The following is a 23,912-nucleotide window of genomic DNA, read 5'->3' on the forward strand; positions in this document are numbered from 1 at the left end:
ATAAAAAACCAAACCAGAGAAAAAGCAAAAAAGCGATTTTTTTTTCTGAGGACAAGAAACTTGAAAAATTAGTTTAGATACCCCTAATGCCCCTAAAGTTGTTTTCTGTGATGAAACTAATCTTAGAAAACGTAGAAAATGACATCGCCCAATTTTTGAAAGATATACTATAAAATTTTGCGATTTCCATATTTATTGGCGGGGGCTTTCGCTTTAGTTTTTGCTCTTTTTTTTTGTTATTACGTGCTTATTTACTGTTCTATTTTGATAATACTTTATGTGCATGTTCCAGGTGCAATATACCAACATTCTGGAAGACCGAATTTCTATTCAAGACCGTAGTTTTCTCACCGACCACCAGTGTCCCTTGTACAAGGGACACTGAGTTTCACATTTTTTTTCATAAAATCATTTATTTTCCCTGTAGGATGATAAAAACTAACAGAGAATATGCGTTATTATAGTGCTAATAATACCTGATAATTTCATTAGCCTGTCTTGATTAGTGTATTTTTGGCAAATATTTTTACGATGGGCACCCCTCCAAACTCGAGACACTACCGAGAGATTCAGTTCGGCAGCGAACACAATGTTTACATTCTGCTCACCCACCCGGTAAAGAAGGGGTTAAAAGCGCAGGAAGTGCGCGCTTTTGCAAATTCTTGTTCTTTACATAACAATATGTCATATAAGACATATTAGCTGTGTTGTACGGTAGAGGCAACTCTGTGTTGACTTCTCATTACACAAAGGATGTCAAGTTAACCTACGAGAGATCCTCTCTTTTGGTTTATACGTTTCTGCGGATACGTTACTGGGATAAGGAGCCGACACTGATCCTTAACTTTGAGTTAAAGTTTTTTAACTTAGTGAAATTATTGGGGTTGTTTTGAAAGGAGTGTGGGGATAAACTCTTTCCAATTTGAGCGCGAACCCTCGTGTTAGGATCAGGTGATCGGGATCGGTGTTGCGCTCCTTCATAAGGTGTATTGTCATATAAGTGGATCAGCACCCATTGACAAAGTCCCTTTCAGGCTCTGCCGAGTAAGTGGATAAGACCCCTTCGGCAGACCCACAAGAAACTCTTGGCCATAGATCACATATCTCGCTAAAGTTTCTTGAGGTGATGCAGACTACTGGGCAAAACACCCACGAAGTCTACCACCTATCAGGTAGGAACCAAGGTTTTTTATTTATACCTACAACATGTGTTGTTTTACCTGTCTATTCCATATAGTAGCTGTTCTTCTTACCCTCCACCGAAGGGTGCCAATCAGCTATGTATATATCTGACAGGTAAGTTGATTGTATGAAAATGATATTGTTATGATACAATAAAGTTTCATACATACTTACCTGGCAGATATATACGATTAGGGCCCACCCAGCCTCCCCGCAAGGAGACAGGTGGAAGAGAAAAAATATGATAGAAAACAGGAATGGTTCCTAATCCTGCCACCCAGGGCAGGACGGTAGATCACCTGACCTACCTGCAGCGTGTGCCGCGAAATTTGAATTTCTGTCGGGGACGACGACGATCTTAGCATGTATATATCTGCCAGGTAAGTATGTATGAAACTTTATTGTATCATAACAATATCATATTCGCTAGGGTTGCTCGTCAACCTCGAGAAGTCACAACTGATCCCCAGCCAGAACTTGGTCTATCTGGGGATTCAGATGGATTCTCGGGGTTTCGGGTATATCCTTCGCGAGAAAGAATCGCTCGAGGTTTGTCGAGAATCTCGAGCTTCTTAGAGAGAAAGAACAGCTCAGCGAGGGATTACCTGAGCCTTTTAGGGACCCTGTCCTCACTGGAAAAGTTCTTCTCACTAGGGAGACTTCACCTTCGCCCTCTTCAGTTTTCCTCAAAGAGGTGTGGAGTTTGAAGACGGGTCAACTCTCGGACATCTTCCAACTTCCACAAGAAGTAAAAGATCATCTGAAGTGGTGGATCCCTCCGCTTCAAAAGAACGAGGGCGTATCGCTTGCTCTGCAGAACCCAGACCAAGTGTTATTTACCGACGCTTCGGAGTCGGGATGGGGAGCGACGCTAGGAGCAAGGGAGGTTCGTGCAGGCACCTGGACAAAGGAACAGGTGTCCTGGCACATCAATTGCAAGGAACTTGTGGCCATACACCTAGCCTTAAAGTCCTTCGAAGAGATAGTCAGAGACGGGGTGATACAGATAAACTCGGACAACACCACGGCTCTGGCTTACATACGCAAGCAAGGAGGCACGCACTTTTTCTCCCTCTATCAGTTAACAAGACACCTGTTAACCTGGACGGAAGAAAGAGGCATAACTCTCCTCACAAGGTTTGTTCAAGGGATCAAGAATGTGAGAGCGGACAGACTGAGCAGGAGAAATCAGGTCCTTCCCACAGAATGGACTCTACACGAAGAAGTGTGTCGAAGTCTTTGGTCCCTGTGGGGGAGACTCACATAGACCTGTTTGCGACGTTCCTCTCCAAAGAATAGAGATCTTTTGCCTCTCTAGTGGAAGATCCGAGAGCCTTCGCAATAGACGCGTTTCTCATGGATTGGTCGGGTGTGGACGCAATACGCCTTTCCCCCGTTCAAAATCCTGGGGGAAGTGCTCAGGAAGTTCGTAGCTTCGAAGAGCACGAAGTTGACACTCATAGCCCCATTTTGGCCAGCCCAGGAATGGTTCACGGAGGTACTGGAGTGGATAGTGGGACTTCCCCAGCCCCAGTCGCTTCCAAACAGACACGATCTACTCAGACAACCCCACTTCGAGAGGTTTCATCACAACCTCCCCGGTCTCGCTCTGACTGCCTTTCGACTATCGAAAGACTTGTCAGAGCGAGAGGCTTTTCTCGCAAGGCTGCGGGCTCTATCGCTAGAGCCCGCAGAGCTTCGACGAGAAGAGTATACCAGTCAAAGTGGAAGTCTTTAGGAGGTGGTGTAAAGGTCAGAAGCTGTCCTCCTCCAGTACCTCTATAGTGAATATTGCCGATTTCCTCCTCTTTCTGAGAGAGGAATCCACACCTATCTGTCTCGACAATAAAAGGATATAGAAGCGTGCTGTCTTCAGTATTCAGGAATCGAGGCCTGGACATTGCTAACAACAAAGATCTACACGATCTAATTAGATCTTTTGAGGACTTCGAAAGCAGCTACTCCTAGAACACTAGTTGGAATCTAGACGTGGTCCTGAAATTCCTTTCATCGGATAAAATTCGAGCCTTTACATCTGGCGTCCTTCCGCGACGTCACTAGGAAATGCTTGTTCCTGGTGGCTCTCGCTACAGCCAAGAGGACGAGCGAATTACACGTCTGGATTCCACGGTGGGGTTCAAAGGAGATGCTGCCATCTGTTCTTTCCAGGACAATGTTCTGGCAAAGAACGAAAACCGTCAAAACCGTGGCCCAGAAGTTTTGAGGTAAAAGGCCTATCTAACCTTGTAGGCAGAGAGATAGAGAAATCTCTCTGTCCAGTGAGAGCTCTTAAATATTATTTAGAGAGGAAGAGACAGATGGGAGCTTGTCAACAAGGTCTTTGGTGTGCGGTGAAGAACCCCAAAAAGACTCATGTCCAAGAACGCCTTTAGCTTTCTTTGTGAGAAGCGTTATTACGGACGCTCACAGAACTGCTCGGAGGAATCCTTCGGTCTTCTAAAGGTCAAGACTCATGAAGTGAGGGCAGTAGCAACGTCTTTGGCGTTCCAAAAGAATATGTCTCTAAAGAATATCATTGAGACTACATATTGGAGGTGCAATTCAGTGTTTGCATCTCATATCGAAGGATGTGAGAGTGACCTATGAGAAGTGCTTCTCGCTAGGTCCTTTTGTATCAGCAGATACAGTACTGGGTCTTGGAGCAAAGACTGATCCTTAATTTTGTGTTTTTTTTATCGTACATAAACCCTCTCGTCAGATATGTGCTTGGTTTTCTATTAGCAAGCTCACTACTGTCGCACGGGAGCAGAGTGTCATTGCTGGTAGGGGATCAAGGGTATGTATGACTAGTAGGGGAGTACAAAATTTTTTTTTAATGTATGACACTTACCTGGCAGGTATATATATAGCTATATTCTCTGTTCCACCTGGCAGAAATTTTCAAAACTCGCGGCAATCGCTAGTAACCTATTAGTAGTTCAGGCAACCACCACCCCGTTACCGTGGCGCTAGCGCTAGGAACCGTTCCCAATTGGGCCAGATTTTCTCTGCCAGCCGAACCGGCAACATTGTTGGTGGTTCCCTGCTAGAATTTTCATTCTCGTTGCTGACTGATCTTGGATTTGGTATTGTACTCGGAAACGTTAGCTTGGCATTCGCTTTGGATTGTTCTTTAAGATGTCTGACTCGGGAAAGTATGTTAGAGTGTGTGTAAAAGGGGGTGGGGTAAGGTAAGACTGCCGAAAGCTTCGGTCGACCCTCATACCGTTTGTAAGAAATGTAGGGAGAATGTGTGTACTTGGGAGAATAGATGCATTGAATGTGAGAATTTATCAGAGAAGGAAGGGAGGTCTTTATGAAATACGTTGAGAGACTGGAGAAAGATCGTGTAAGGAGATCTGTTTCTCGTAGTGAGAAATCAAATTCTTTGAGTAAAAAGAGAGTGATTGTATTTCCTCTCCAGCTCCTTCTAATGTAGAATTGGTAGTTCCTTCTCCCCAGGTATCTCCTGCGCCCGCTGCTGTATCGGAGGAGACGAACGATACAAATATTGTAAAGTGTTCGCTGCCCTTGCGTCCATGGGCGACCAGATACAGCGACTTACAGACAAAGTTAGTGCTTTCGATGTCAGTGAAAGTGTAGTGGATGGAGGTGTCTGATCGTCTCTCTCGTGCTCCTAGACCTAGACCTCTGTCAAGCTCCCAGACCCAAGGGAGAAGGCATGTCGACAGTCGAAGGGAGGCGAGAGAGGTTTTGACACGGTCAGGCGTCCTTCGAACAGTCCTGTTGCAATTCCCAGGCTGTTGCAGTTCGCCGCAGAAAACAGGCGTAACTGGGAAGTGTGCTGTCCTCGGAAGGTTCGACTTTCCGAGCGAGAACGTCGGTATGCAAGTGGTGTCTCGCCCACTCAAGAGGGACGTTCAGGACAGCAACTGCTCTCGAGAGACAGGTGCAAGATAGTGAGCTTGGAGTAGTCCTGAGGTGTTGTCATCCTCGGAAGACGGGGGAGCAGTACCGATCAAGAGGAAAAGGATTTTTCGTACTAGAGAGGACGCAAATCGCACTGGCGATATACGTCCGTCTCGGCATGGTATTGCCTTGGGAGAATCGCCTCCATCTTCTTATGGATCCTCCCCTCGTATTTCTCCGTCGGGTAGAGTACAAGATCGCTCTCCTTTAGGTCGCAGTCCAGCTCGTAATCCTCATCCTTCGTCGTCTACCATTCAAGAGGATGGTACGAAGCATTTCTTACGGGAAATGCAGTCCAAGTTGGCAGTGTTGGGAAGTCTTGGGATGCTCCTGAACAAGCATCTTCGAGGCGTAAGGACGATTCTTACCCATTAAGTCTTCGAAAAGGGAAGACAAGGACGCGTTCGCCGAGGACGCAGGGCGCACTGGCGCTAGGAGGAAAATAGTGTCGGAAGAAGCAGGACCAATGGTGGACGCAGGACGCAGGCGGCAGGAAGCAGGCGTGTCTACGATGGACGCAGGACGCAGGCGGCAGGACATCGAGAGGCGGCAGGACGCAGACGCATCGGTAGCCGCAGGACGCAGGCGGCAAGACATCGAGAGGCGGCAGGACGCCGATGCTTCGCTAGCCGCAGGACGCAGGCGGCAGGACGCTAGTCCGTCAACGAAGCGTAAATACGACGACAACTTGCAAGATATTTCTTCAGCAGAAGAAGAGTTGGAAGTAATTGAAGAAAAGAATACAGAACCTTCTTCAGATTATAAGGTTCTGACTTCACGTCTTATTGCTGTTTTTGAGGGGGGAATTAAACCGACAGCTCCGTTATCCCCCTTATCACAGTTTTCCCCAGACTAGGACTCCAAAGAAGTCCTCCTTCCTGAAAATGACGATGTCAATTTCGGCAAAGAAGGCCCTTCAACGGGTGGAATGACTGGATGAAGGACAAGAAAGAAGCGGGGAAATACTCTTTTGTTTTTCCTCCAGCTAAGTTAGCTTCTAAATCAGGAGTATGGTACGCTACTGGAGAAAGTCTAGGCCTGGGAGTACCTGCCTCTCCCAGGGGGACTTCTCCAGTATAGTGGACAGCTACGCAGACAGCGTTACAGTTCGGCCAAGGTCTGGTGGACGTCCTCGGAATTTGACCATCTATTTAAAGGGATTTTTAGGACTTTCGAAGTCTTTAATTTCTTGGATTGGTCTTTGGGAGCGCTAGCGAATTCCATAGGAGAAGAGGATTCGCAGGACTTAGAAACAGCTAAGAGCATTATGTCCTGCATGGATAAGGCTCTTAGAGACGGAACGAACGAGCTGGCTTCGTTATTCACAGCAGGAGTGCTTAAGAAGAGATCGCTCTTGTGTTCGTTCGCCTCAAAAGGAGTTTCTAACTCTCAGAAATCGGAGTTACTGTTCTCTCCCCACCTTTCTTTCCGAAACAGCTGTTTCCTTCAGAGGTGATTAGGGATATAGCTCTATCCCTTTCGCAGAAAGCCAACTCAAGATCTTCTTCTTCTTCGGTTAAGAAAGTTCTTACCAACCAAGTGGTGAAGAAGACGCCAAAGGAGACTAGACCGTCGCAACAGCCCTTTCGAGGAAGAACATTCGCTCGACCCGCCTTTAGGGGTAAGAGAGTTACCAGCGAAAAAGAGGAGCCAAGAACCCCTCTAAAGAATGAGAACTCGGTCCTCCAGACGACAGTGGGAGCCAGACTTCAAGGTTTTTGGGAAGTCTGGCAACAAATGAAGGCAGATCCCTGGGCTGTCAACGTAGCCTCGGGAAGGATACAAGATTCCTTCGTGAAAAGACCCCCTCTCGCAACATCTCCGAGAGCCCTCGGGGCAAATTACAACGATTTAGAGAAGAAAGCGGCTCTGTGGGAGCAAGTAGCTTCCATGCTAGAGAAAGGAGCAATAGAACCTGTTCTGGATCACGAATCTCCGGGATTTTACAACCGTCTGTTCCTGGTTGCAAAGTCCTCGGGAGGTTGGAGGCAGTGCTGGACGTAAGTCAACTGAATCTTTTCGTAGAAAAGACCAAGTTCACTAGGGAGACGAACGATTCAGTACTGGCAGCGGTACGTCCAGGGGACTGGATGGCGACTCTGGACTTACAAGACGCATACTTTCATATTCCGATTCATCCAGGAAGCAGAAGTATCTAAGGTTTGTGATTCAGGACAGGGTCTTTCAGTTCAAGGCCCTATGCTTCGGCCTTTGCACAGCCCCTCAAGTATTACGAGGATGATGTCCAATGTGGCGAGATGGCTACATTTAAGAGGATCAGAGTGTCTTTGTATCTGGACGACTGGTTGATAAGATCCCAGTCGAGAATTCAATGTCTGGAGGACGTAAGTCAAACATTGGACTGAGCAAAAGACCTAGGTCTGGTAGTGAAATATGGGAAAGTTCCCGTTTGCAGCCCCAACAACAGATAGTTTATTTGGGGATTCAGATATCGGCAGTGCTTTTCGGCTTTTCCGTCCCCGAAAGGCAAGCCCAATGCAGTCAGAAGGTGCAGGATTTTCTAAAGAAAGACCGATGCTCTGCAAGAGAGTGGATGAGTCTACTGGGCACACTCTCTTCACTAGAGAGGTTCATTTCTTTAGGAAGACTGCACATGAGACCTCTTCAGTTTTTCCTGAAGGATTCATGGCCAAGAAAATCGCAACCGGATTCCTTCCAGTTTCTAATTCCGACCGAAGTAAAGGAGGAATTAAAGTGGTGGCTAACGACCAGGCAGGTTAGCAAGAGGGATTGTCGCTTCAGCAGAAGAACCCAGACCTCGTCTTGTTTTCCGACGCGTCGGACGGGGCGGGTTGGGGAGCGACATTAGGCCCTCAAAGAGTGTCGGGACTTTGGAACAAGGACGAAAAAAAGTGGCACATAAACAGGAAGGAACTGTTGGCAATTTTCTTGGCTTTGAAGCACTTCAGAGAGTTGATTCGAAACAAGACAGTGCAGGTCAACTCGGACAACACCACGGCTCCCTGGCAATATTTCGGAACAAGCAAGGGGGGGAACTCATTCTTTCCCCTTACAATCTGGCAAAAGAAAATTCTGCTTTGGGCAGAAGAGGAAAAGGTCGTGATACTCACCAGGTTTATACAAGGAGAGAAGAACGTGGGTGCGGACCTGTTGAGCAGGAGAGAAGCAACTTCTCTCGACGGAGTGGACGTTGCACATGGAGGTTTGCCAGAGCCTGTGGAAGTTGTGACGTCCGGTAGTGGATCTGTTTGCGACAGCCAGAACAAAGAGATTACCAACATATTGCTCTCCGATTCCAGACCAGGAAGCAGTGGCGGTAGATGCATTCCTGATGGATTGGTCAAACTTAGATCTGTACGCTTTTCCTCCGTTCAAGGTGCTGGGGAAAGTGATGAAGAAGTCAGGGAGAGCAAAGGAACGAGGATGACCTTAATAGCCCCGTTTTGGCCGGCCAAAGTGGTTCACAGAGGTACTGGAATGGACGGTAGATACGCCAAGGACGCTTCCTCTAAGAGTAGATTTACTCAAACAACCCCACTTCGACAGGTTTCACAAGAATACCCTCGCTCTGGGTCTGACTGCGTTCGGACTATCGAACGTCTGGTCAGAGCGAGGGGATATTCTAGAGAGGTGGCCAGTGCAGTGGCTAGAGCCAGAAGAACCTCCACAATCACGGTGTATCAGTCGAAGTGGGACAATTTCCGGAAGTGGTGTAAAAACAGGAAAAGTGTCTTCATCCAGTACCTCTGTGACCCAAATCGCAGATTTCCTTCTTTACTGAGGAAGGATTTACACTTGTCAGTTTCGACAATTAAAGGTTATAAGAGTATGCTAACCTCAGTGTTTAGACACAGGGATCTAGACATCTCGAATAACTTAGATCTGAGAGATCATGATTAGGTCTTTTTTGGGACGAAGAAAAAAAAAAGAAACAATCAGAAGGCAGGCCACCTGCGTGGAACCTGGATGTGGTCTTGAAGTATTTAACTTCTAGCAAATTCGAACCGTTAGAGGAATCCTCTCTGAGAGATCTTGCTAAGAAGACTATCTTTTTAGTAGCATTAGCAACTGCTAAAAGAGTTAGTGAGCTTCAGGCCATATCGAAGAAGGTGGGATGGTTTGGAGACACGGCAATGCAGTGTGTTCATTCCAAGAAGGTTTCTTGGCCAAGAATATGAGGATTCAGCTAATCCTTGGCCAAGATCCTTTGAAGTTTTGGGTCTAGCTGAATTGGTCGGTAACGAGCAAGAAAGAGTTCTCTGCCAGTGAGAGCGTTGAGATGTTATATGGAAAGAACAAGAGTTATCAGAGGGAGGTCTGATGCTCTGTGGTGTTCAGTTTAAAGACCCCACTAGACCCATGACGAAGAACGCTCTAGCCTTCTTCATGAGAGAGTTAATTAAAGAGGCTCATATGTTGTGTGAAGAGCAGAGCTTTGGTATTTTAAAAGTGAAGGCTCATGAAAGTCAGGGCAGTGGCGACTTCATTAGCGTTTAAAAAGAATTTAGCCCTCAAGGAGATTATGAATCAACATATTGGAGAACTAATTCAATATTTGCGTCTCATTATCTTAGGGACGTTCAGACAACCTTCGATAATTGTCAGACGCTAGGTCCATACGTGTCCTCGGGTACAGTATTGGGCAAAGGAGTTACTACCCCATAACCCTCTTGTAAGTTAGTTGTTTTTATTAGGTGATGGTGTTTTGTGTGTGTCGTCTGAGAAAAGGGTTGCGGTACTTTTCTCAGTCGTGGTTGGTATTATCTGGTGATGGTGTGTGTGTAGTTCAGGTAAATGATCTGTTTACTAGCTTGAATGCCGTGGCATAAGAGGGCTGTAAGGATCTGTCAACACATTGGTCACGTCCAGTTGTCAGTTCCAGTCTTAGCTTCTTCAACATACAGGACACTTCCTTGTTGAGAGCTACTAAGGTTTAAGCAGGCTTAGAGGCAGGACCTATGAAGTCAGCTACCTTAGCAGGTAAGGAACCTGGAGTTTTAATAATATTTTAATAATATTTTTATACTCTAAGAATGTTGCTGTCCTTGACCCACTCCAAATGTGTCAATCAGCTATATATATTACCTGCCAGGTAAGTGTCATACATTAAAATGAAGTTTTTATGATAAAACAAAGTTTAATGTAATACTTACCTGGCAGGTAATATAATTTAATCCCACCCGCCTCCCCTCAGGGGACAGGGTTTCAGAGAAAATCTGGCCCAATGGGAACGGTTCTAGCGCTAGCGCCACGGTAACGGGGTGGTGGTTGCCTGAAACTACTAATAGGTTACTAGCGGATTGCCGCGAGTTTTTGAAAATTTCTGCCAGGTGGAACAGAGATATAGCTATATATATACCTGCCAGGTAAGTATACATTAAACTTTGTTTTATCATAAAAACTTCATTTTTTGTATATTTGTAATGAAAGTGTTAATTATGTTTCGAGTTTTGGTTGTTTGTAAGGAGTCGGGGATAAACTCCTTACAATCTTAGAACTAACATGGATGTTAGGATCAGGTGATCGGGATCGGTTTTGTGCTCTTGAACAAGGTGTATTGTCATGTTAGTGGAATAGCACCAATGACAAAGGCCTTTAGGCTCTGACCGAGTAAGTGGATAAGACCCCATTGGCAGACCCACAAGAACTCTTAGCCATAGATCAATATCTCGCTGAGGCTCTTGAGGCTAAACAGACTCCAGGCCGTAGGCAGTAGCCGCGAAGTCTTCAGCCTAATAAGGTAGGAACCAAGGTTTATTAATACCTACAACATATGTTGTTTACCTGTCTATTTCAGTAGTTAGCTGTCTCTTACCCACCACCAATGGGTGCTAATCAGCTAAGTATATATCTGGCAGGGAAGTTGAATGTATAAAAATGATATTGTCATGTTACAATAAAGTTTTATACATACTTACCTGACAGATATATACGATTAATGGCCCACCCAGCCTCCCCGCAGGAGACAGGTGGAAGAGAAGAATTCTGATTAGAAAACGGGGATGGTTCCTAGTCCTGCCACCCAGGGCAGGGCGGTAGATCACCTGACCTACCTGTAGCGTGTGCCGCGAAATTTGAAATTCTGTCGGAGACGACGGAGTCTATAGCTAAGTATATATCTGTCAGGTAAGTATGTATAAAACTTTATTGTAACATGACAATATCATTGTTATGATACAATAAAGTTTCATACATACTTACCTGGCAGATATATACGATTGATGGCCCACCCAGCCTCCCCGCAGGAGACAGGTGGAAGAGAGAAAATCTATAGAAAACGGGAATGGTTCCTAGTCCTGCCACCCAGGGCAGGGCGGTAGATCACCTGACCTACCTACCTGTAGCGTGTGCCGTGAAATTTGAATTTCTGTCGGGGACGACGGAGTCTATAGCTAAGTATATATCTGCCAGGTAAGTATGTATGAAACTTTATTGTATCATAACTATATCATTTTTCATCATATAACTAATATTGTAATACTTACCTGAACACCTGAATGACTCCCACCCTCCTCCCCTCTTCAAGGATTAGTGATTAGTGCAATTGAAGGGAGAGCGCTCTGCCGGCCGGTCCTGGCAACAGCGTTGCCAACGGTGGTACAAGTAACTCAGTTGAAGGGGGTTTACCTGCAGCATTGGTAGTGCTGGCAGTTAAAAAATTACCCAATTTTGGGTAATTCTGTGGGGATATAGTTAGGGCTGGTCAGTGACCAGGGTTAATTCAGGTGTTCAGGTAAGTATTACAATATTAGTTTTATAATGAAAACTTCATATATTCCTTTTCCTCATTTGTTTTATAATCGTGCTATATTATTTCAAGAATTTATTTCTTTTCTGTTTATCATAGTAATTGTTTAATACGTGTTTGTTCCGACACATTATACAAACCATCGGTCCTTTACTTAAGGAATTACTTTCAGCACCAGCTAGACCGGTAATAAATTTAATGACAAGGTAGTTCAGCAGTAACTGCTTGTCCGATGGTCGGGAGTCCCGCCCTACTGGATGTAAACATTCCACTTTGCTTTTGACCACCGTCGGGTGCAGACGTGTGTTGACACCTCTGCCCGCTTCTGTCATGAGATCACAGATGTACTTTTTGGCTTTCAGCCTGAATCTTAGTGTATTTGAGTGTGTATCTGTATTTATTTATTTATTATTATTATTTTTTTTGTGGTTGCATTGCAAGAAGGAACTTGCAATCCCACAATTCGGATAAGCCCTCGCGCCCCCCATCCAACTGGAGAGTGTCTCCTGGAGTGGGAGGCCGGAAGTGTGGGGCTTTCCAGTCAAGTGAAAATGCAGATCCTCATGCCCTTTGCACAAGGTGTGAGGGCGTGAATTATCATGTGTTTGTTGTGTCTCTTGGTCGGAGGAGCAGTGGGAGAGGTACGAGAAGAGGAAGAAGCTGCGTAAAGCCGCCAAGGTGTCGTCGGAAAGCTCTCCCTCGACACCTCTGGTGACGGTTTTTTTGTCTTCTTTACTTCCCCCTCGTCAGCTCCCTCGTATGGCTTTTCCCCCTTTGGGGGACATGTCTCTCTCTGCCTCTTCACTCAATCTGTCGAGTGCAGAGAAGGGAGGGAGACAACCTGATCTTGAGGTGTACTTGGGGTCTTCTGCCTGCTCGGGGGAACCTTCTCCCGCAGAGCAAACAGGAACCCCCCCCCCATTAACCCAATTATTGCTTCCTCAGGTGTGTGTGCCTCAACGGGTGGGGACCTACATGGTCATTGTAAAAGGAGATAGCAGTTATCTTAAAGATTACAAGAGGGTTAACTTGAGTTTCCTTGGAAATAACAAAGATCTGGACGAAACGATGTCAGGAAGAAAAAAAAAAACATTCACTGGAGTCGTAGTGTATTATACATTACTTTTCTTTTTATCTTCAATAATTGAAAATGTCTTGTGACAAGTTACAATGATATTTTGCACTCTTTCTGTTGATCTTGTTGTATCCTTAAGTCCAAATAACATAAGGGGAATTACCATGGATGTATTGGAGAGTACATAGGCTCAAACCGAGATTAGTACTATTGCTACTAAGAGCAAGGATTAAAAAGGAATAAACATGGTCACTTCAAACCAAGTACAATTGGTAGTGTGAAAGGAAACACCTAAAGCAACTAGAATGTTTGGAAATAGTACATATAGTAGTAATAATGATAATGATAATAATAATAATGGAACCACAGGTTAAGAAATATTATACTACTGGGTGTAGGCCTTGCCAGTGTTGACTTCATTTCTAAGCTTTTGTCAATGGCTTGGAAATAGTGTAAAGTCGAAACTGGTCAAGACCTACACCCATTATGCTATTTCTTTCCTTGTTTTTATAAGTGATACTCATAGATAGATAAAGAGACCTCATGTAAGCCAATTATTTTTAAGTATGGTATCTTAAGATTTATTTAGAAACTTAATACAATATTTATTTTTGTTTTTAGGCCATGGATGGGTATGGAGACGCTCATCGTTATTTCTTACAGCACATAATAGCAAAGAGAATCTTATCAGCATCTGAAGTTAAAAGCACTTATCAGTTATGCTGCAGCAAGTTTGGTGGTAAGTAAAACAGATGACCAGTTTGCAAGATATTTTTCATAAATGGGATTTTATGTAAGTAACTTAACACATAATGATATAGCTGTTAGGTTTTCAACCATGGCAGCTTAAAGATTCAAAATTTGTGGTAACGATTCAACTATCTAGTGTAGGTAGTTAATCCCGCCCTCTTTTGGGTGAGACAAGGAACAACGCAGCCGAGCTTAATTCATTTTCTGCTGGCTCTCATTTAACATTGGGAGTTCTCCACAGCTGTTCTTCATCTTTTGTTGGCATTATTTCCGGGAAATTGGTGAAGTTTTCAAAGTTTGTTGTGGCTTCATTGATTAGCTTTTTGAGAATTCTGATCAACATAAGCTTATGGTTAGTGATTTTCTGTTTTTTGGACCATGTCAGACACTAGTTCTTCTAGCATTCACTTTTGTTTTGAGGGAGACTAGGCTAACCAAGCATAACTCATACTAAGTGTGTTCAATGTAAGGGGCAGGAGTGTAACAGGGAAAATACATACAATGAATGCCAAGATTGGGATGAAAAGAAGTGAAAAGTGTTTAAATCTTACGTAGACAAACTTGAGAGGGAGAAAAAGAGATAGGAGGCCTCTAGAGCCAAAAAAAGGGCTTCTTTGAAATCCACTCCTTTGCCTAGACATTTAGATGAAAATACTGTTCCTTCTCCATTTCTGGTTACGTTTCCCATCACTAGCCCTCCTACTTATGCGAGGTTAGGTTCCAGACACCCTCGCGTAAGGGGGATTTTCACGTAAGTTTGACACGTCTCAAAAAATGCTAATACTAAATGCTTACTTCTAGAGTTTGAACTCTAAATATGACCCTAATTATGCTCCCTAAATATTAAGCTAACTTTTAAATGAAATTAAAATTACTGTAGTTTCATTTAAAAGTTAGCTTAATACATTACTCATAAGAAAAGAAATAAATGGTTGGTAAAAATATAGGAGTGTGTGAAGATTACATACGTACAACATAGTTCTCTCTTCTCTCCCCCTTCTGGCCAACCAGTCTATTTTTAGAAGTCTTCTCAACCACTTTTAGGATATTCTTTATTCTGTCTTTCTCTCTTTGTTTCTGAAATTCCTTTTCATGAACAAACAGAGCTTTCTATTTCGACTAATACAACTCTTAGGTAAGTGGCTGTTTTAGAACAGGCATTGACAGTCCTGGAAGGTAAATGTAAAAATAGATGAATTAAAAATTATCTATGCTACCACTAACTATGAGAGAGAGAGAGAGAGAGAGAGAGAGAGAGAGAGAAGAGAGGCGAGAGAGAGAGAGAGAGAGAGAGAGAGAGAGTAGTCTTTACATAAGTATTAAGCTAACTTTTACATGAAATTAAAGTTACTGTAATTCCCTTTAAAAGTTAGCTTAATACATTACCCTTAAAAAAAGAAATAAATGGTGTGTAAAGATGGTGGCGTGTGTGAATATTACATATGTGGAGACAGAGAGAGAGTGAGAATTACGTCAAAATCATCGATCGCTAATCTGGCAACATTCTCCCTCCTGTCACATTACTTGACATTTTCATACATTCAACTTACCTGTCAGATATATACTTAGCTTTAGACTCCATCGTCCCCAACAGAAATTCGAATTTCGCAGCACACACTACAGGTAGGTAGGTCAGGTGATCTACCGTCCTGCCGCTGGGTGGCAGGAATAGGAACCATTACCTTCTAGAACCAGATTTTCTCTGTCGGCCATATTGTAAACATACGTTTTCGGTATCTCCTGACTTGATTTTCGTTTTTGTTTCATCGCATCGTCTCTGGGCTGTCTTTTGCAGGGAAGTATGGGTCTTTGGTTCGGCATACGCTTTTATATTCCTTCATTGAATGGAGTAACTGGCAACTCAGGAAGAATGCAGCCAGGCAGCAAACGAGACGGCTGTCATTGTAAGCCAATTACAGTACCAATCCAGTTCTCGGTCATGATCTAGTTTGGTTACATCTCTCTTCTCCTACGGGATCGAATGGTTAACCCTATCTTCCCCCTACAATCATGGACTTAGCCTCGATTTGAGGGGATTTATCGGCAAACATGAATAACATGGTATTCGTTTTGCTAAGGAGTTTTCAATAAAAAGATCCCTTGTAACCTTGCGGTAATGTTTACCGTAATGTAACAGGATTATAAGAATGAGACAACAATATGAATTTGATGCAGTAGAGCTATATATGTTATTTGATGCTCTCATGCTTACAGAAGTAAAATAATGGACTTGCTAACTTTTCGATATAGCGAGTTATTAATCGAAGGGTTCAGTAACCTCTCTGACAGCAGGCTCGGTAACGGCACGGTTCGTTCCTGATTTCGTTACCCATTTAATCGGAAAGGGGTTGCTTACAAGGAACGATGAAATTATTTTATTTTTTAATCACTTAGGCCATTTCCACGACTCTCTCATATCGCAAAGAGCATCGAGAATCTCTTTTTTCGCCCCGTTCGCGTTAACAAAAGAGAACCTATTTGGAAAACAGACACGGAACGTAACGATCCTTAAGAGGTTCGAGGCAAGATTTTGTGTGTCCCTGAGGACCTTCTCGATCGACGATAATAACTGTTAACGTATGTCTAACATTTATTGGAAAGAGTTGTGAGAACCTGCGGAAAGTCTTCTTCATAGATCTCTTCGCAAGGTAGAAGACGAACAGGCTTCCTATAGACGGCTTCCTTTTCCTCGAACCAAGAGAGGTAGCAATATACGCTATCTTTAATTAAAAAAAAGGGGAATAAACTTTAGTCTTTTTTCCCCTAGTTATAAATTCTTAACAGATATTAAGATAAATGGGCGTCAAAGGAAGAGAGGATGAATGCCTCATTTTGGGCCTTAGAGAGGTTGGATTCACAGAGGTCACGTTCTTCTCTCCGCATGTTTCGGAAGGTTTTTCCAAGAGAGTGGATATTCTATCAGAATCTATTATAAATAGACCTAAAAAACCTCTCCACTCTGAGTCTGTCTGGGTGCAGACTGACCAGAAGTAAACATGAATGAGAGGATTCTTCAAGGTAAAGGACGAGAGTCATGCAAAAGGCATAGAATTGCTGCAGATCGTGCCAGATGGAATGGGGAAACTGTCCTCTTCCGATACCCCCCCAGATGCTGAAGCCTTGCCGAGGATGGGGGGCTTAGGGTTCAGCAGCTGGGCCCTGATGCCTGGTGGGAACTACTTTCTTGCTGGGCCTTGGTGCCCAGCTGTTGATCCAACTAAATGAGTCAGCCCTTTTCCTTTTACTAAAACTTTTCTTCCTTCTGCTTCCTCCTTCTATAAGGCACGGATTTTATGTTGATGACTTGGATTGGTTTTGGACATGATTTGGACTTGTTCATTGGATTTGATGGAGGGTGAGATGGTTGGCATGCCCCTCACCCGTAGAACTCGAGTACCTAACGTGGTCGAGCGAGGGAAAGTTTAGATGTCAAACCCTGCTCTTAGTGCTGGGTCCTGATCTCGACGGACATCATGACGCCTTAAGCACTGAGGGTGGGGGTGTATATCTGGGTGGTACCCCTAGGGCAGCCCTGTATGGGATAACACTGTCCTCTAAATGTGGCTCCATGGTGGGTGGGGGGCTACCTGGACGAATCGTAAATTCTACGTCTTATGGAGACATTAAACCTTCTGTTGACGGACTTAGGCAAGGATAAGGACAAGGAAAATTCTGTTAATTCCCCTCCCATTGTGACTTTGGAGCCTTTTTTCAAAGGACCTCCTTGTTACAAACATTTATATGTGAAACCAGTCCCTTTAGACTGGAATTATGAAACTGTATTTAATGAATTTTTGCAATTTTGGTAAAGTAAAAGAAGTAAGTAAGGAATAGACTAGGCAAAAATTATGGGTTTTTTGAAATTTTGGGTATTTTTCAATAACGAATCTGAAGCTCACAGAGCCTACAGAGAGTTCAGATCAGATTCATTGAGTGTTGGACTCGCAGAGGCAAAAGAGGTCCCTAGGCATCTTGAGATTTATAGACCACCAAGTGAAATTAAAGATAATAGTAAAATTTAGTAAAACCTCCAGATCACCAGACCAGCTAAGTGGTTAATTATCACAACTCATGGTGAGAGAGGCAACCTCTTCAAAGTGAAGAGGTTGGTAAGCCAGAAGATCGGCAATGTTGGGAGTCCTGAATTAACTCGCTTTGGGCGTAATAGTTTTCTTAGTTCATGTGAAGACAGATATTCAATCGATAATGCTTCTAAATTTGAAGCTTGATCCTGAGGGTATGATAAAACAGGTAAAACCTCACTATAATTTTAGTTATGCGAAGGGTGTTATATTTATGAAGATCTACATGAAATGGATGAGGAGGAAATTTTGGAAATGTGTCCGGATGTGGTTGGAAGGTTTTAAAGTGCCCCACGCTCATCGATGCTTATTTTAACATTTACAAGTTCATCTCTGCCATCTGAAATTATTCTTGATAGTGAAATGATGAAAGTTCGTCCTTATAGACCGAGAGTGCTCCAGTGCTTTAAATGTTTTGGTTTTGGACACTCCTCTAACATTTGCACCAGAAATAACTCTGTGATCATGTGGCCAGCCTGAGCACGAGGAATGTTCTGGACCAGTAGTTTGCGTAAACTGTAAGGTGTGACATCGAGCCGTGATAAGAAAATGTAGTGCATTCAAGAAAGAACAAGATGCATTACTAAAATCTCTTGACGAACACATCAGTGTGGGACAGGCCAAAAGCTGTTGGGCAGGAAAACCTATTACGGATGCCTTGAATGGCACATCATTGAATACTGCTGCTTGGTGCCCCCTGGTGGGGCTCCCCGGTGCCCTGCTGGTGGGGCTTTCCACTCTAGTGGGGTACTGCCCCCCCTGTTGGGGGCCTCCCGTGCCCCCCCTGGTGGGGCCTCCCGAGCCTCCCCTGGTGGGGCTTCCCATGCCCCCCCTGTGGGGCTTCTCATGGGCCCCCTGTTGGGGTTTCCCATGTTGCAGAGACTCTGGTTCAAGCCAGGGGACCCTGTTGGTTCAAGGGTTCAAGCCAGGTCTCAATATGTTGACGACTTCTCTCTGTCAGGGACATTGCCTGACATTGAGCCCTCACCTGATCTTGACATTACAGTGCACCGTGGAGATGACGGTGGGGAGATAGAGGCCCTCTTTATTCGTCAGAAGAGGGCCCTTTCTCCCTCTTCGCCTCATTCACGGTCACTCAGCAATCATAGAAAAAACAAAAGTAAAACTGAAAGGGCAAGTGAAAGCCCATCTTCTAAAAGATCTGTAACAACCTAGATCTAGGTCAAATAGTACAGGTAAAACTGAAAAGATCTCTCTCACCAGGACACAGATTCCTAAATTAGTAGGGAATTTTAAGATGCCTTCCTCTAAATAATGGCTCTCATGCAGTGGAACATCCGTGGCTTTATACCAAATAGAGAGCAAGTTCGGGTTCTGTTTAGGGATCATGATCTATCTGCAATGTGTCTTCAGGAGACAAAGTTGGGAGAGCACACTCCCAACTTGGGTTTTAATTATTCATTCCATAGGTCTCCACCCCTGATAGGTGTACGTGCTCAGGGAGGCACAGGTCATCATAGTCTTCAAGTCTGTTAATCATAGGGTTGTTCAATTGAACACTGTGTTGCAGGCTTGTGCAGTTCAAGTTTTCAATCATAAATGGATCACTATTTGTTCTTTATACCTAGATCCATCATTAGAAAGTAGATTACAGGATGCACAGGGTAATCCTCGTCAGCTAGAATTAAACGATCTTCAGACATTGATAGACCAGCTTCCTAAACCCTTCATTTTGATGGGGGATTTTAATGCCAAGCACACCCTCTGGGGAGAGCCAAACTGCGACCGGTGGGGTTTAATAATAGAACAGCTGCTCGACTTAAATGACATCCACTTTGATGAATGATGGTTCCCCTACAGACATGATGTTTTTCATAATACTGACTCAGCCATTGACCTCACTATCTGCTCTTCGTCCTTGAGGTTAGATTACCAGTGGGTAGTAGACCAGAATGATCATGGCAGTGATCATTGGCCCATTCACTTAAAGTTTATGAAAAATATTCCATCTCCATGTTTACCAAAATGGAAGGTAGGGGAGGCTGACTGGGGATTATTCAAAAAATCTACTGAAGTTGATCAAGATATAAAGATTTTCAGAGCCCAACATCCGCTTACGAGTATTTAATCAGTATATTGCTGTGCGGTGCCATGCTGTCTATTCCCTGAACTTCTGGTAAAGCCTCGTCGTCCTCTAGTACCTTGGTGTGTGATGCATGCGCCTTGAGCCGAAAGATAATAAGAACTTGCTACACAAGAGATATCGTAGATATCCTTGCTTGGTAAATCAAATTATCTATAAAAGAGCTCTTGCTAAGCAAAAAAGAAAATATTTAAGCAGGCAAAAGAGGGAGGGAAATCTTTTATCAGATATATAAGTGAATTAAAATATGATTCCCCTATGTCGTTTGTCTGGAACAGAATCCGAAAGCTGCAAGGGAAATTTTCTCCATCTTCCCTTCCCTATTTTGAAAAATTGATGGCTTCTTCATATCTGATTCTGGAGAAGTTGCAGAACCTTTGGTAGGCATTTCTCCAATATATCTAGTGCCCTACATTACTCTCCTGCTTTCAGGAATATTAGGGATGGTACCACGGTTGTTCCTGCTGTAAGTTTAAATTCAGAGTCGTATAATCTCCCTTTCACCATGAAAGAATTAGATCATGCAATCTCGTTATCTCCCCTTCCCCACATCTCCTGGGGAAGATGATATACTGTACTCAATGATTTTTTAATTTGCCTCGAAGTACAAAACAATTTCTTTTAGACATTTTAAACAGTTTTGGCTTTCAGGAACTTCACCAGAGTCTTGGAAGATATCGATTATTGTACCTGTTTTAAAACCTTTTAAAGATTCCTTCCTTCCTAAGAACTATAGGCCAATTGCTCTAACCAGTTGTGTTAGCAAGATTTATGAGAGGATGGTCAATGCTCGACTTGTGTGGTATTTGGATTCAAAGAATCTTTTATCTAATCGGCAGTTTGGCTTTAGGAAAAATAGAAGTACTTCTGACCCTTTGATGTTCCTTACTCGGGAGATACAGGAATGCTTTGCTGTGCAAAACCAGACTGTTGCAGTGTTCTTGACCTAGAAAAAAGCCTACGACACGACCTGGCGAGGGGGTATCCTTTTGCAACTTGTAGAGTGGGGTGTTGTGGGTAATTTATTCTATTGTCTGAAAGATTTTTTGTCAGAACGTTACCTGAAAGTAAGAGTGGGCTCTTACATTTCTTCTGCTTTCCCTCAGGAAGAAGGGTTACCTCAGGGAAGCGTTCTTAGTCCAACACTCTTTAAGTAGCTGTCAACGGTCTACTAGAAACAAGTTCCTGTCGGGGTGCATGGTCTGGCCTTTGCTGATGATTATGCAATAATCTGTAGTAAGTCCACAGCTGTTGAAGCTGTCAAAATGATCCAGATGCTATTAATGCTTCAACATCATGGGCCAGTGCTAAAGGGTTCAAATTTTCACCAGAAAAAACCAAAGCTATACGATTTTGTCGATTACGAAGAGTGGAAGAGATCCCTACGTTGTTTTTAAACTCGATTCGAATTTTACCTTAATGAAGATCAGCATTAAGTATCTAGGTGTTACATTTGATAAGAAATTAACTTTTACTCAACATGTTAATGAAGTGTATGTAACGTGAAACTTCGACTTAATATTCTTAAAGTTGTATCTAATTTTAACTGGGGGGCAGATCGAATTACCCTTTGAGGATGTACCAGGTGTTATGCCTAAGCAAAATTGATTATGGTTGCCAAGTTTATGGTTGTGCGTGCAAGACAACACTGCAGAAATTAGATGTTGTCCATAATATGGCGTTTACGTATTTGTACGGGAGCCTATAGAACTTCACCAGTAGAAAGCCTATATGTTGAGTCCGGTTTTCCCCACTATTTATCCGTAGGGAGGAATTAGGCTTGAGAGCCATATCAAGAATACTTACGTCAAAGCTAAACCCTAACTATAAGTACGTTAGAGAACCAACTGACAGAGCCCCAATAGACCGAGACTTCTAAAGCCGCTTGAGGTCCGACTAGCAAGCTCGCCAGGGAGGTGGGATTACTTCCCCCTGCAGTAGCTGAAATTTCGCCTTCAAAGTTCCTCCTTGGAATAGACCATGCCTAGAAATCTGCCCAATTAGGGACAGCAGGAGCAACAGTTCTGGTGAACAGTTGAGGCAAGTTTCTTGGACCATGCTTCCGAACATGGTGATTATCATCATATATATACTGATGCTCGAAGGGTTCTGATGGTGTTGGTTGCTCTGTAGTGACTGGTGGTAATATAATTAAAAGAAACTTCCTTCTAATTCTTCTGTTTTTTACAGCTTGAACTGCTGGCAGTTTTGACTGCTCTTAAATATATCTTTTTATAGTTCTTGTACCAACAAGGTTTTTACCATTTTTTACCGACTCTTTGAGTGTTTTATCTTCTCTCAAAAGCCTAGTCTCTTGCCATCCTTTAGTGCAAGAAGTACAAGATTGGTTTTATCTTTTAATTAATAGAAGAGGATTTTCTGTTAGGTTTTGTTGGCTCCGTCCCATGTTGGAATTGTTGAGAATGAGCTAGCCGACGCTGCTGCCTAAGGCTGCAACTAGGCTTAGGCACATTTCCAACATGGGCGTCCCTGTAATCTGATTTTAAAAGTACCATTCGATTTTTATTGTAGAGACCAGTGGCAGGCCATTGGTCGACTTTAGAAATAATCTGTAAATTGAATCGATTAGGCATTTGTTCATCCTGGCCTCATAACCGGATGGATAGAAGGTCTGAGATAGTTTTAGCTAGATTGCGTATTGGCCCCACTAAATATACTCACGGGTATCTAATGACGAGTGGAGCAGATAGGCAGGTTCCTCGCTGTTCCACCTGTCATGTGGATTTGGACTGTGTGATATTTTGGTGGAGTGCCCTCATTTGAAACCAAACGTAGAGCTTGTTTGCTGGCAAATAAGTCTCTTGCCGATATTTAGGTGAAGGTGCTCGGGCAGGGCAAATTATGACATTTTTAAAAAAATATTGGTCTTTTTTATGAATTTTAATTTTCTCTTAATTGTTTTAGGTTTCTGTTGTTTGGTTTTTATGAATGAATGATTTGTATGTTAGATCGGTTGTGTGTATGTTTGTTTGTGTGACAGTGACTTTTTTTATTAAGATATATATGCGCTGAATGGCCCCTCGGCTCCGGCGCTTGGCTATGTGCCAAAAATGTTATAATCTAATCTAATCTCTTCCGATACCTCTGTGAACCACATAGCGGTTTTCATACAATCAACTTACCTGTCAGATATATACTTAGCTGAGACTCCGTCGTCCCCGACAGAAATTCAAATTTCGCGCCACTCGCTACAGGTAGGTCAGGTGATCTACCGGCCTGCCCTGGGTGGCAGGACTAGGAACCATTCCCGTTTTCTATCATATTTTCTCTGTCGCTGGTGGTATCAACATTGTTGTTACTACCCCCTCCTGACCATTGGAATTTGTTTTTTCAAGGCAATTGATCAACTTTATTGGACTTTTTGGTGACGTACCTGGATCATTGTTTTGGCATTCGCTACTGGGGACTGGATTTGTACTTGCTTTTGATTTTTCTACTAGAATGTCTGATTCAAGTGTTAGTGTGAGAGTGTGTGTGAATGTAGGCTGCAAGGTGAGGATACCGAAGGCTTCGGTTGATCCTCACACTGTATGTCGTAAGTGTAGAGGGTTTGAATGTTCTTTGGCTAACACCTGTCATGAGTGTGAAAGGTTGAATGCTAATGAATGGAAGACTCTAACTTCTTACTTGAAAAGTTAAGTTAAGAGGGATAGATTTAGACGGGTCTGCACAAAAGGGTGTGAGTACAAGGCCTATTGAGCCTTTTTCTGAGTCTAACTCTCCTTTAAATATTGTATTTGATTCTCCCTCTGTATCTGAACCCTCACAGGCTTTGCATTCAGATTCGGCTTCTGAAATTGCCGATCTGAGGCTACTCTTCATAAGATGAGGGACCAAAATGGCGGCCATGCAAAGGTAAGGGAAGTGATAGTGAACATTAACTAAGTGAACGTGATGTGATTCCCAGTGTGGAGGGGGGCGTACTGAACCGTCTCTGCGATGCTCCCAGGCCTAGACCTCTTCCAAGCTCACATACCCAGAGGAGAAGGAAAGTCGAAAGCCTTACGGAGGTCGTGGAGAATCCCCACCGGTCAGGCG

General features: G+C 43.5%; 1 protein-coding gene across 3 annotated transcripts in view; it reads left to right on the forward strand.

The window, feature by feature from the left end:
• Positions 1-23,912, forward strand: part of LOC135195160 (non-structural maintenance of chromosomes element 1 homolog) — a 103,347-nt gene that overhangs the window by 7,462 nt on the left and 71,973 nt on the right. For all 3 annotated transcript variants that reach the window (XM_064221491.1, XM_064221490.1, XM_064221492.1), the window contains exon 2: positions 13,539-13,656. In XM_064221491.1, the coding sequence (XP_064077561.1) occupies positions 13,542-13,656 (115 nt within the window). In that variant the 5' untranslated portion in view covers positions 13,539-13,541. The remainder of the gene's footprint in view (positions 1-13,538; positions 13,657-23,912) is intronic.

The sequence above is a fragment of the Macrobrachium nipponense genome, chromosome 20 (genome assembly GCF_015104395.2).
Source record: "Macrobrachium nipponense isolate FS-2020 chromosome 20, ASM1510439v2, whole genome shotgun sequence".
Lineage (NCBI taxonomy): Eukaryota > Metazoa > Arthropoda > Malacostraca > Decapoda > Palaemonidae > Macrobrachium > Macrobrachium nipponense.